This window comes from Sus scrofa, chromosome 18 (genome assembly GCF_054392235.1).
Source record: "Sus scrofa isolate SSC_HxYL_T2T_F1_AM1 chromosome 18, Sscrofa_HxYL_maternal_Yorkshire_Landrace_v2.0, whole genome shotgun sequence".
In the NCBI taxonomy this organism is placed as follows: domain Eukaryota; kingdom Metazoa; phylum Chordata; class Mammalia; order Artiodactyla; family Suidae; genus Sus; species Sus scrofa.
In genome coordinates, this window is record NC_139400.1 from 57,643,848 (window position 1) to 57,658,141 (window position 14,294).

The window sequence follows — 14,294 nt, forward strand, 5'->3', positions numbered from 1 at the left end:
CTTCCTTCAAAAACTAGAGAACCACCGTATGATCCAGTAATCCCGCTCCTGGACATCTATCCAGAGAAAGCCATAATTCAAAAAGATACATGCACCCCCAATGTTCACTGCAGCACTATTGACAACAGCCAAGGCATGGAAGCCCCCTAACTGCCCGTCAACAGAGGATTAGATAAAGAAGATGTGAGGCGCTGGGGTCGCGGGACGGAAATCCTCCAAAATTGGATTGTGATGATCACTGCACAACTATAAACGTAATGAATTCACTGAGTAATTTAAACAAAAAGAATAATAGTGCCTCAGGAAGGATTGAACCACTGAGTATCTGTGACCTACTGACCTTGTATTTCATAGCACTGGTTCTGCAACTTGGACTCAGGATCCTTTTACAGTTTTCAGAATTTCAGAGAATCTCAAAGAGCTGTGGATTGCATGGATTACATCTATAAATCTTTCGCGTAGTCACCATTAAAATTCATAAAAATTAAAAAAAGAGATGCTGTGGTACAAATATACAATGGCATATTCCTCAACCATAAAAATGAATGAAATAATGCCGTTTGCAGTAACGTGGATGGGCCTCGAAATTATCACACTAAGGGAAGTCAGAGAAAGACACATCACACGTGATCACTAATACGTGGAGTTCAGCAACAAAGGACACAAAAGAATTTACGAAACAGAAACAGACGCAAAGGTTTTGAAACCAAATTCATGGTTACCAAAGGGGAAATGTGGGGTGGGACGGATCAATTGGGGGTTGAGATCGACTGTACACACCCCTGTATTCAGTGTAGACAGGTGCCAAGGACCTTCTGCACGGCACAGGGTAATCTACTCAATCCCACATAATAACCCACATGGGAAAAGATCCTGAAAAGGAACGGATATGTGTACATGTATAAATGATTCACCGTGGTGTGCACATGAAACTAACACAACTTTCAAGTTAACTACACTCCAATAATTTTTTTTTTTTTTTAGGAGTTCCCCTCATGGCTCAGTGGAAACGAATCTGACCAGCATCCATGAGGATACAGGTTCGATCCCTAGCCTCACTCAGGGGGTTGAGGATCCGGCGTTGCCGTGAGATGTGGTGTAGGTTGCAGATGAGGCTTGGATCTGACGTTGCTGTGGCTGGGGTGTAGGCCAGTGGCTACAGCTCCGATTTGACCCCTAGCCTGGGAACCTCCATATGCTGCGGGTGCAGCCCTAAAAAGACCAAAAAAAAAAAATTTTTTTTTAAATCATTATCTTGTTTAATGGTAATCACTTTCATCTTTAGGTACTTAATTTAAAAACTTTCATTTAAAAAAATTTGTTTAATCCGCCTAAAACACTGTCCAGAAAACAGAAAGATATTTTTTGTCAGCACCTGAACAACTAACTTCACATAGAAAGTGTCCAATAAGTTATACACTGCATCATGAATGCTTTATAGAAAAATAGATGGAAACTTTAAGTGAAAGAGGAAAAAAACCAGAAAGCAATGCCAAACCCTCAACCTCAACCATGGATGCTCTGAGATGCCCAGGTGTGCACAGCGTCCCAGGGGCCCTCCCCGCCCAGCGCTCTCGCACCTTCACCGCGGTTTCCTTCACCACGAAGTCTGCGACATCCCACCAGGGTCGCCGCAACTGCTTTCCACTGAACCTCAAATACATCTGCACCTTCCCTCCTGCTCAGCTCCTCCTTTCCCTGCGCAAAGCCCAGGCCTCGCTCCTGAAGCTTCTATAGCCAAGCTCCCAATCCCAGCCGCTGTCTCTGCCCAACAGGGTCTAAAGGGTCCAGAGACGGCGACGGCCCATGAAGATGCCTGAGTGCGGAGCTCCCGCGCGGCTTGCCCAGGTCCACCACCTAGCGGTGCCCGCGGGGGTCGATCAGCGTGGTCCTCCTGGACCCACCTGAGGGATGATGGCTCAGCGACCACATCACGACGTGGGAGCTGAAATGCCAAAGTCCGGGGGAGCAGAGGCAAGCAGATTAGCCTGGTGCCTTCAGGGACCCTCGGCAAGCCTCCTAGTCCCGCCAAGGTGACCGAAGACTCCCTCCCATCAACTCCGCAGCAGCTCTGGGCACCTGGTAAAAAAAAAAGCTGCCTGGGGCCCCGCACCCAGAGACGGAGGCGAGGGCTCCGGGCTGTGGCCGATTGTGAAAAGCGCCCCAGGTCAGGCCCTAAAGGGCAGCCCGGGCTCAGAGAGGCAGGGACGCGTCTGTCCCTGACTCAGGGACATTCCCCCAGACTGCTACAAATTTCTCGGCCTCACCTCCCAAGGACCTGCCTTCCTACAACTGACCTGCCTGAAAAGACAGGCTCTGGTGAAGATGCCGGTCAAGCGGCCGTGCGAGGTCCCCTTCCCCGTCCCCTTCTCTTTACAAAGCAAGGCACGCCTCCCCCACCCCCCCACGCGTACTAAGATGTGCTGGGCTAAACTGAAACCAGGGGAGCATCTGCCGAAGGCCACTGCCAATGCTGGCATCGACGCCGATAAACAGAAAGCCCTCTGTCCTTCAGGACTGGGGTGCTCGGTCCTCTCCACACGCAGCAGGGACAAGGGGGATACAGGACCGAGGAGCCAAGTGACAGGCCAGAGAAGGGACATCACCAGGACGAGCCGCGGAGGAAGGGGTGTTTCTGCTGAACTGATTTGACAAAATTCTTGCTGAAGGCAGGTCAAAGACACTGGACTTATCCGGTGTTGCTGGGAGCTGTGGTGTAGGTCACAGACCAAGCTCTCATCTGGTGTTGCTGTGGCTGTGGCCGAGGCCAGTGGGTGCGGCTCAGATTTGACCCCTAGCCTGGGAACTTCCATATGCCACGGGTTCAGCCCTAAAAAGAGCAAAAAAAAAAAAAAAAAAAAGAAAGAAAGAAAAAGAAAAAAAGACATGGCAGGGTTAAGGAGCCAGCGTTGTCACTGCTGTGGCTCTGGTTATAGCTGTGGAACAGGTTCGATCCCCGGCCTGGGAAGGTTCACATGCCATGGGTGTGGCCAAAAAAGAAAAGAAAGGTGTTCCCTTTTGTGTCTCAGCAGGTTAAGAACCCGACATGGTGTCCATAAGGATTCGGGCAGGTTCGATCCTTGGCCTCACTCAACGGGTTAAGGATCCGAAACTGCTGCAACCTGACGTAGGTAGCAGATGCGGCTCAGATCCCGTGTTGCCGTGGCTGTGGTGTAGGCCTCAGCTGAAGCTCCGATTTGACCCCTGGGCCAGGAACTTCCATATGCCACAGGTGCAGCCATAAAAACGAAAAAGAAAAAAAAAGTTTTTAAAAACCTCCAAAAAATAGGTAGTGGAACATCCCATTTTTAGGAACAAAGTTCCTGTTAAAGAACCAGACATTTCCAGTTAATGAATTTCGCCCTTTTCTGTGTCTGGGAAGAGGCAAGAGTCTGTCTGGGCTCTTTGAAATCACTCCTCTGATGTGCATCTTAACTATCTAGGGCCAGCATCCAGTTTTTTCCCCATCCGGAATCCCCTCAAGATGCAGGCTTGAGGGCCGAAACATCCTTTGTTTACCCACAGAGCAGACAACACTCTTTCTCTGTCCACAATCATCAGGGTCAAATTGCCACTGGCAATTAGAGTCCACTGTATACGTTAAAAGAGGGCTGTTCTAGTTTAATTTTCACAATACACAAGAGAGCAAATCATTGATCTCCTTGGCTCCTATTCATGAGTCATGAGAAATAAAATATTGCCATGTCGATACACAGAGGCTGTCACGGTCACCAGCGACTGGAGCCACCTTGGACACGGGGAGCCCTGAGGGCACTCAGGAAGAAAACTAAGAATCCCTGCCATCCAGCAGCTGGCAGACGGCAGCCACTCCCTGGGTGAGTCCTCAGGATGAGAAAACCCAGGATACTGGTCCCCGGATACTGGCCCCGGGAGCTGAGGCTTATAGCCACGGAAGGATTTCCACGAGCCCAGACTTTGCATCTTCCCATACTCAGAACAGCCCTAAACTCCTTCTTAACGTAAGATCTCTGGGGTTCTTTTATCGACAGTAATCTTTTGTTCCTAATACCTGCCCTTTGTTGCTCAACTCCCACAATCCCTGCTCCCTGCTCACCTCCAGAGGCGACGTTAGCACTTTTCTAGGGATGGGAGGATGGAGGAGTCTGTCGGGGGCTCTTTGAAATCAGTTTTCTCAGGGTTACTTGAGAGGCTGCCTCCCGGGCTGAAGTCTTCATTTTGCCCCCAATAAAACAGAACTCACAACTCTCACGCTGTGCATTTTAAGTCAACAATAAAAAAAGATCACATGTCAACTTAAAAATACGTGAGAGGGGATACAGTTTTTGAAAATTACTTACGCGAGTGTACAAACAAATTGTGACAATATCTGAGCTAAAAAAAAGCGGTCAGGAGGAAAGTGACAAGAATTAAGTAAAAAAAAAAAAGAATAACAGAAAGAAGCCAGAGTTCCTGAAAAGAATCTAAGGCTAAGCTCCTTGGAAGGCATCTTGAGGTCGGCAGTAATCAGCTGAGCTTGTTGAGCTTTTAAGGAAGGGGGAGAACTTGCAGGTGCAAGCGTGATGCCCTGAGGCTGGGACTTGCTTCCCACAACCTCCTAGATTCCCATCCCTGGTTTTTTGAGCTTTTTTTTTGGTCTTTCTAGGGCCGCACCCACTGCATACGGAGGTTCCCAGGCTAGGGGTCCAATCGGAGCTACAGCTGCCGGCCTTTGCCACAGCCACAGCAACACAGGATCCAAGCCGCGTCTACGACCGACACCACAGCTCATGGCAACGCTGGATCCTTAACCCACTGAGCAAGGCCAGGGATTGAACCTGCGTCCTCATAGATCCTCGTCGGGTTCATTAACCGCTGAGCCACGAGAGGAACGCCAGTCTCCATCTTCGACTTGGCTCTGTTCAATACTTTCATTACCCCGCTGGCTAAAACCAACAATGGTGTATAATAACCAAAACCATAAAGGATACTGGATTTTAAAAAGTAGTATTCACGGAGTTCCCGTCACGGCGCAGCAGAAACGAATCTGACCAGGAACCACGAGATTGCGGGTTTGATCCCTGGCCTCGCTCAGTGGGTTAAGGATCCAGCGTGGCCGTGAGCTGTGGTGTAGGTCACAGACTCGGCTCGGGTCTGGCGTTGCTGTGGCTGTGGTGTAGGCCAGCGGCTACAACTCCAATTCGACCCCTAGCCTGGGAACCTCCATATGCCGCAGGTGCGGCCCTAAAAAAAGAGAACAAAAAAGCAGTCTTCACATTTAGAATGGACTCGCAATGAGCTCCTGCTATATAGCCCAGGGAACTGTATTCAGCCTCTTGGGACAGACAGACCGGGATGGAAGACAACATTAGCAAAAAGAATGTGTGTATATATAACGTGTGTATGTGTACAGATAGAGGAGACTGGGCCACCACATGCTGTACAGCAAAAAGTGACACAACACTGTAAATCACCTATACGCTAATAAAATTTTAAAAATAAATACAATTTAAGAAAAGAGTATTCAAGGCATTCCCATTGTGGCAGAGTGGAAAAGAATCCTACTAGTATCCATGAGGATGCAGGTTCGATCCCTGGCCTCACTCACTGGGTCAGGGATCTGGCGTTGCTCTGAGCTGTGGTGTAGGTCACAGACTCGGCTCGGATCTGGCGTTGCTGTGGCTGTGGTGTAGGCCGGCAGCAGCAGCTCTGATGTGACCCCTCGCCTGGGAACCTCCGCATGCTGCAGCTGCGTCCCTAGAAAGCAAAAAATACAGTACAATACAATAAAATAAAAAATAGTACTCAAAAATGAAACAAAAACAAAAAATAGTATTCAGATGTTGACAGGCCTAAGAAGATGAGACGAAGGACGTACTGCAAAATGGAATTGGAGTCAATGCACAGACCTCAGTTTAGGGTTTAAATATTATACTAAACAGCTCTATGCTGTTAAAGACTCTGTGGTTACCTGCAGCACGTGTGAAACAGATTTAAGTATCAGTGCAAACGCAGTGGGAATCTCTCGGCTCATCTTTGCTGCATAAGTTAAACAGTCCAAACAAGGGTTGTGCCAGTGCCAGGGAGAGACCACGCCCACAGAACAGAGTGTCCTTAGGGTTCAACCAAGTCCCAGTGGGGTGACATGGGAGGCAAGCCAAAGGCTGCACAATAAAACAACTCGACACCGAACTCACTCCTTCTAAAACAGCACAGCAACACCCCTGCCCACTTCACACGAGCAGCTCCTCCAGAAGCAACCTCTGCCGGCAGGATCACGGGCGAGAACACCACAAATACACCACAAATGGAGAGCAAAGGGATCCCGCAGATTCCCCCAAAGATGCCGTACCTCTCCACGTCTATGAAAGGGACAGAAGAATCTGGCAGGGACCCCCTAATAATGACTCCACAGATGTCCAAAGGAGAATGATATGAATAAAAATGAACAAGAGGAGGTTCCCACTGTGGCTCAGCAGTAATGAGCACGACTAGCATCCATGAGGATGCGGGTTCGATCCCTGGCCTGGCTCAGTGAGTTAAGGATCCCAAGTTGCTGTGAGCTGTGGTGTAGTGAGCAGCCATGGCTTGGATCTGGTGTGGCTGTGGCTGGCAGCTATGGCTCTGATTCAACCTCTACCCTGGGAACTTCCATATGCCATGGGTGAAGCCCTAAAAAGCAGAAAAAAAAAAAAAGACAAGACAAGAGAAGCTGGAGGTGGACATAGGGTGGGGTTTGATTACTAGAGCAAGTAATTCTGCAAAATAAGGGAAAAAACCTTACTAGGATCATGCTGCTAGTTTGGGACGTCAAGTGAAAGCCAGGCTGTTATGCATCGCAGACTTTTTTTTAAACTAAAGTATAGTTGATTTACCATGTTGTGCCAATTTCTGCTGTGCTGCAAAGTGACCCAGTCATACAGCATCGCAAACTTTTATCAGAAAAACTAATTCTCCCTTCCCACCTGCCTAAAAAACTGATTCCAGTCTTAAAAAATGGGGATTTAAGATCAAATTAATCTATTTGTATAAGCTGGGGTTGGTTGGTTTGTTTTCGACATAAAGCTCAAACGTTTTTCCCAGTGTTAACTTTGAAATGTTGATCCGTGTTTGAAGTGGATTCATGGGGTGGCCTCTTTCTGGGACCGGTGTTTTCAGACAGGGATGATTTTCCTGATCACAGTCCGTCCAGTTTGGCAGTTTCCAAAGGGCAGCTGTGAGGACGGTGAAATGATTCGAAACCGGGTCTTGGAGAAACGGCAGAAGGTGAGGAAGCTGGGGAAGAACGGTGGGGACCAGCACAGCTGCTCAAATACTGAGGGGCTGTCACTGTGATTCTATTTCTTCAGAAAAGCCCGCGGGTACAGAACCAGGCAGAACCAGGTAGAAACAATGCAGACATTTCTACTCAATGTAACCGAAAACTTTAACAACCGCAATTGCCCAAAAAGCTGATGCTTGCCCTTAAGAGAGAGTGAGCTGCCATCACTAGAGGTGTTCATTAATGACAAGCACTAAGTCCTGGCACACAGGGCCTCCTTCAGAGTCCACAGCTCATCAATCACCTTCCCCTCTCCTGCCATAGACCCCTCAGCACCCTCCCCCAAGGTCATTACTCATTCATCTTCTTACTCATTCAAATATTTACAGAGTCCCTACTTTGGGCCAGGTACGGTTCCAGGATCAGAGGCTGCTTGGGTTAACAAAACAAATCAACACTTTTGCTCCTATATCAGGTAGACTGTGGAAGGTAAATGCCATCCTATTTGGGGAGTTCCCTGGTGGTCCCGTGGTTCAGATGCGATGTTTTCACTGCTGCGGCCTTGGGTTTAATCCCTGGTTTGGGAACTGAGATCCCACATCAAGCCAGGGCAGCAGTCAAAAAAAAAAAAGGAAAAAAAAAATCCTATTTTAAAGGTAATTGGTCAAAGAAAGAGCTGGGAGGGAGGTGGGTTGAATGTTGCATAGGGCGGGGCCAAGGCAGGCCTCAGGGACAGGGTGACACGTGAGAGCCCTCGCCCAGAGGATAAACGCAGGTTCTAAGCAACGACGTCTTGCCATCCCCCGGCGAGATAACCCAGGGGCCACCAGCCTAATCCATGGACTTCTACGGTCACTGCCCCGCAGGTGGTCTCGATAGCCGTGCACAAGCCAAAGGGAAAAAGCAAGGACTGGTCAGAGCCCCGGGTCTGGGCCCAGGGCGCCGGGCTCTCCTTACACATCAGGACTCAGTTTTCCCCACCGAGAGCGGAGTGCTTGCCACCAGGTTCACTGCTCACTGCCCCTCGCCTTCTGGGCGCTTCCAGAGATAACCCACGCCCTGCAGAGCTCTCTGCCATGCCAACGGCATGTTACTCACATTCCAAAAACTCTCAAGAGTGGGAGGGCTGCCATGGTCTATTTCAGAAAACTGGCACCCAGGGGCTGCCATGTTCACTGCAATGCCAGGACGCCCAAAACCACTCGGCCAGAGACAAAAAAACACTCTGAAGCAGGACTTGGTTCTAACGTCAAGACTCCTGGACGCCAAAATACAAAGGGGTTGACAAAAATACTCAGAAGGTCCCCTTTCCAACCCTCCAAGGAGGGACCGCTCCCTCTTCTAGAGCAAGAAGCGCTCTTTGGCCAGAACTCTGAAAACACATGGCAGCCTCGCTCAAAGGATTCCAGCGTTTGGTTCCAGGGGAAGGTCAGAAAGATACAGATGCCAGTCTCATCAATAAAATAATCTGGTAAAGAATTCTTGGAGTTCCTGTGGTGGCTCCATGAAACCAAATCTGACTAGCACCTGGGAGGATGCATGTTCGATCCCTGGCCTCACTCAGTGGGTTAAGGATCCAGCGTGGCTGTGAGCTGTGGTGTAGGTCCCACACGTGGCTTGGATCCTGCATTGCTGTGGCTGTGGTGTAGGTCAGCAGCTACGGCTCCGATTCAACCCCTAGCCTGGGAACCTCCATATGCCACGGGCGCGGCCCTAAAAAGCTTAAAAAAAAAAAAAAAAATTCTTTCTCCGGTGAATGGATGCAGCAGAACCCCCAGCCCTGGCACCGGGGATGGGGGAGGATTTCATACTCAATAGTATCCTACACATTTCTGGGCTCATTTCAGTAAGAACAGAACCCAGAACAAATAGTAAGTAGTCCGTATATTACAAAAGTGTCACCAACCTGACCTCTAGAAACAGACTGCGGTGACAATCTCTAGAAAACCACGCGCTCTGCCAAAGCCCCCAGGCAGCCCATATGCTCAGGGCCTGATGACTCCCCAGGTTCCCCTAAGGCGTAATCAGGCTTGAAACCGCTTTTCTTTCTCAGTTTCTAAGGTGCTCGTGCCACCGGGAATTGCCTCGCCAGGGTTACTAGGAGAGATGGCTCAGCACGGTCACGCTCCCTGCAGGTGCTGGTCTCAGGGCCTCACGTGGACCCGAGCACAGAAGAAAAACACAGGACGTTAGGATCTCGTGACCCAAAAAGAGCTGTGGGATCCCCCTGCCCTGCGGTCACACTCGTGGCCCAGGTGCCTGGGAGCCCCTCCCTGGCTTCCCTTGAAGTTCACAGGCACCTTCAAGTTCACGGAGAGGAAAGGTCACTTGAGTAATGAGCTCCCCAGAAGCCTCCCTGGGGAAGAGGTGCCATCAGCAGCCTGTTCCTACTTTCAGCCCGGCCTGGGCTTCCAGGACGCTCCCGCTGATGCCCACTAAACGGGCATGACTGCTCACCGCCCCCAGCGTCACTCTGCAGCGTCATGGTTTGGAGGCTAAATTATGGCTCCCCTGGGGAAACGTGACTGAGTTCCTAGAGGGCCTTCTGCTGGTTTACCTGTTTCGTGGGATGAAGACCTCTCCGAGGGGCCCACTGTGCACCCATTCTCTCCGTGTCTCTGTGTCCAGCAGCGGGAGAGGCAGCAGCACAGCACGGGGAGCTGGGGCCACTGCCCGGGCTGGCATCTCAAGCCCTCACACGTCACAGCACTGAGACTGCGGACAAGCTCTTAACCATCTCCCATGTAAAACAAAAACGGGAATAAAAGCAATGGCTAAGAAGACTGATGAGTTAATATTTTTAAAGTGCTTAGAATAATGCCCGCAGAGGGTAAGCATCTGAAAGTGTTTGCTAAGTAAAAACACATACACAGTCTAGTAGGTAAGTGAATTTCTACAAAAGGATGCGAGGCAGGGGAGGAAAGCCCTTCCATTTTTATTCTTTATTTTTGGGGGCCTCCCCTGAGGCATGTGGAAATTCCCAGGCAAGGGACTGAACCTGTGCCACTGCAGCAACCTGAGCCTCTGCAGTGACAACACTGGAGCCTTAACCTCTTGTGCCCCAAGGGAATTCCAGGAAAGCTCTTCTTAAACAGACTTTATTTTATTTCATTTCATTTTACTTTATTTTTAACAGCTTTTAGATCACTTTTTTGCTCAAGGACTTTTCACTAGCAAAGCCCCATTCCCACTGGCGGTAAGTCCTGCCGGTGAGGAAGAGGATGCCAGAGGCCAGGACAGCATAGAGGCTGCCAGGTGGTTTATAATCAACTGCACGAGGACTACAATGGAACCCACTCAAGTAGAACAAAGAAACAAGGTCAAGTATCCCAGGTTGCGGCTGGCTGTCAGACGTCTTCAAATATCTCCCTCGATTATCTTGGGTGCTCAACTTGAAGAGAGCCCTGTGCTTCTGCACCTCCTGGGCAAAGGAAGCTGCCCTTTTATGTATGTGAGTCAGGACTTCAAAAGCATCAGAGGGGTACTGATAACAACCGACTTTAGATGAAAGTCAGAGCCATCCACCTAAGCTGAAAACATCTCGTATACGTATCTCATGTATAAAATTCCACGTGATAAATCAGAAAGAAATCGTAATTCCTCAGAGACCCCTCTCCACCACAGACAAAAATGGGTGCTTGGCCATAGCCAAGACATGGAAACCGCCTAACTGTCCATTGACCGATGAATAGATTAAAAAGACATGGTCTGTAAACACATGGAGCACTCCTCAGCCGTAAGGGGGGACAGGACAGTGCCATTTGCAGCAACATGGATGGGACTAGAGACTCTAGTGCTGGGTCAGGTGGGTCAGAGGGAGAAGGACAGACACTCTATGATGTCACTTGCATCTGGGGTCTGGTGTACGGCACAAATGAACCTTTCCACAGAAAAGAAACACGTGGACTTGGAGACCAGAGGAGGTGGTTGTCGGAGGCGGAGGGGGGGGGGGGGTGGAAGGGGTGGACCAGGAACCCGGGGTTTATAGATGCAAACTGTTGCCTTTGGATCGGATGGGCAGTCAGGTCCTGCTGTGTAGCCCTGGGAACTGTGTCTAGTCCCTTGTGGAGCACGGTGGAGGGTAGTGTGAGAGGAAGGACGTGTGTGTGTGTACGTCTGGCTGGGTCACTCTGCTCTACAGCAGAGCGCTGACAGCCCGGTTAACCAACTACAATGAAAAATAAAAATCACTTCTAAAAACACGGGTGCCTGGGACAATTACGGAAAAAAAGGGCTATCATCCCATGAAAACAAAAATTATCCATCATCTAGATATGTGACTTTGTGAAAGCACCAATTTCGTCATTTGAATTCATGTTGTCACAGTTCTGCTTAAGATCGCCTCAACCTTTCCGGCGTGATCTGAACTCTGTATGAAGATGATAAATTCCTGTGGACGAAGAATGTCACCTGCCATAGCAGTAAACAAAGGATGTTGTACCCACGTAGCCATCAGCCACTGCGCCCTGAGGGGAGTCAGGATGGAGAAAAGCTGGTTGCCCTAAGCAGTCAAGGTGCACGTCAAGGAGTGACTTCAATGAGCCCAAACACTTCCATCTTCCCATAAAAGCACTAAATTCATTCACTTGAGATGTCTGGTTTTCTTTAATTAACCATAATCTTTTGACTTTCCAACTACCTGGTTTTGTGAGGTTTTGGTCTTTGGTTTGGTGGGGGATGGTTTGTGTGTGTGTGTTTTCTGGGTTTTTTTTTTTTGGTTGTTTTTTGCAAAAACTCCCATATATCCTGACTCCTCCCTGACCTCTTTGGAACAGTCGCTCAGAGCGACCTGGGAGCCTGTCTCCAGGGCTTATGTCCTGAGTATCTCTGAGGAATGAAACATAATCCTTAACTTTTAGGTTGTGTGTTGTGTCTCAGTCGACATTCCTATGCAACACAGCATCTACTTTGGAAAGAACTGGGTCCCTGAGGCAGTCTTGGCTACATACGGGGCACAGCACCACACACACTAAGGACCTTGGGGAGGAGTTCCCACGGTGGCACAGTGGGTTAAGAATTCAACTGCAGCAGCTGGGGTCGCTGCAGGGGCATGGTTTCAATCCCTGGCCTGGCGCAGTGGGTTAAAGAATCACGTGTTGCCGCAGGTGCCTCGAAGGTTCACTGCTGCAGCTTGGATTCAATCCCTGGCCTGGGGCACTTCCACGTGCCACGGATGCAGCCATAAAATGTAAAAAATTAAAAATAAACTAATAAAAAAAGACCTTAGGGAGGTTACAACCAATGAAACGCTAGATGATTTCAGCAAGGGCGGATTTAAAAGTTGGGGAGACTGTATGCCTAGGTACAGACGCATCTGTTTCTTTGTGAATAGTGGTCTCAGTTTCACTTCTCTGTTACTGCGTCAGTGACGACCTGGGAGATGTGATTCCTAAGGTCATAGAATCCCGAATAAATTAAAAGAAGGCAAGTGGAGGGCAGTCCACAAAAACACGAACCGCTCAGCCAGGGAGATAGAAGAACAAAACCAGGAAGTCTTTGCTATGGCCAAGCCAGGCTCGAGAAACCTTTCCATCAGCCCTCCTTCCAGGAGAGTTAAGACTGACTCTCTGAATTTCGTTCTTAATGACTTAATTTAATTCTTTATAAATGAAGGAAACTGGAGTTTCCATTGTGGCTCAGCGGTAACAAGCCCAACTAGCATCCATGAGAACGCAGCTTCAATCCCCGGCCCCCATCAGTGGGCTAAGGATCCGGAGTAGCCAGGGAGCTGTGCTGTAGGTCACAGATGTGGCTCAGATCCCATGTTGCTGTGGCTGTGGTGCAGGTCGCAGACACAGCTGGGACCCCAAGTTACTGTGGCCGTGGCACAGCCCTCAGGTGCAGCTCCGCTTGGCCCCCTAGCCTGGAAATTTCCATATGCCGCAGGTGCGACCCTAAAAAGATAATAAATAAATAATAAAGGAGGGAAACCAAGGAGTCATTTCCAGGACAACACCCAACTATTAAAGAAAAGAGTTTTACTACCCAAAATAGAAAAGACACAAACGTAAGACTCTCATCACTCATTCACTTTGACTTCACTAATTTAACAAAAGTCCCTTCAAAACAATAAAGCTGAGTAAGGAGTGGAATAAGCCTAGTCCAGGCCACACCCCAGAACCCCACCAGCTCACATTTTAAAGAACCCGCTTTAGCGAGAAGGGGGTGGTCCCCAACCAGGATGCAACTTTCCAGCCAGGGGCGGCCGAGGTCCCCACGAGGCTGCGGCCGGCAGCGCTTCCTCCGTGGTGGCTTCAACAAGTCCTCTGTCTCGGCTCCAAAAGGCCACACCCACCACCCCAGCTCTCCGGGGTCCTTCCCTCGCGTCTGAGCACTTCGCGCATCGTTTTCACCAGCGGGGACCTTTCCTCCCGCTCAGCCCCGCCATCTCCCTCGCGGCCCCGTGACGCTGCCGACAACCACGTCTCCGCTCGCTCGCACCTCGACCCGGAGGCGCCCCCGCCCCAGCCCCAAACCGCTGGGCGCCCCAACTCTGCGCCTGCGCCACTCCTGGGACCCTCACCCCACCCCGAGCCGGGGCCCTCGGGCAGGGGAAGGGGCGCACGGCCCGCAAAGGGGGCTCCCGTGTCCTCCCGACGCGCAAGAATCCGTAACGCGGTCGGGGGGATGGAGGGGCGTGAGAAGAGAGGGGAGGACGGGGGCGACCCCGCCACCAGGGCTCCGATCGACGCCTTCCGCACCGGGATCCGGGCGGGTGGGTGAGGCGCTGCCCCTCGGCCCTCAGCCCTCGGGGCTCGGGCAGACGGTCTCCCGGGCGCCTCGGTGCCGCTCCCGCTCAGCCCCGCCCGGCCCGGCCCGGCCCTACCTCTACGAGCAGCCCAAGCAGCAGCGCCGCCACCCTCCCGGGCAGGCGGCCCATGGCTGCGCGTCCTCCGGGTCGCAGGCGCCGGTCCGCGGCGAGGCTCTGGAGCGGCGGCCAGCAGGCGGGCGGACGGGCGGGATCAGGCCCCCGGGGCGCAGGGGCGCGCGGGCACACGCGGAGCCGGGAAGCTCCGCGCAAGCCCTCGCCCCGCTCCGCCCCCGGCACGCGCGCCCCCAGCTGGCGCGCGCCCGG

The 14,294-nt window shown here is 50.9% G+C and overlaps 1 protein-coding gene across 3 annotated transcripts in view; it reads right to left on the bottom strand.

The window, feature by feature from the left end:
- Nucleotides 1–14,271, bottom strand: part of VOPP1 (VOPP1 WW domain binding protein) — an 85,902-nt gene extending 71,631 nt beyond the window's left edge. For all 3 annotated transcript variants that reach the window (XM_021079345.2, XM_085005737.1, XM_085005736.1), the window contains exon 1: nt 14,046–14,271. In XM_021079345.2, coding sequence (XP_020935004.1) covers nt 14,046–14,099 — 54 coding nt within the window. In that variant the 5' untranslated portion in view covers nt 14,100–14,271. The remainder of the gene's footprint in view (nt 1–14,045) is intronic.
- Nucleotides 14,272–14,294: the final 23 nt, after the last annotated feature.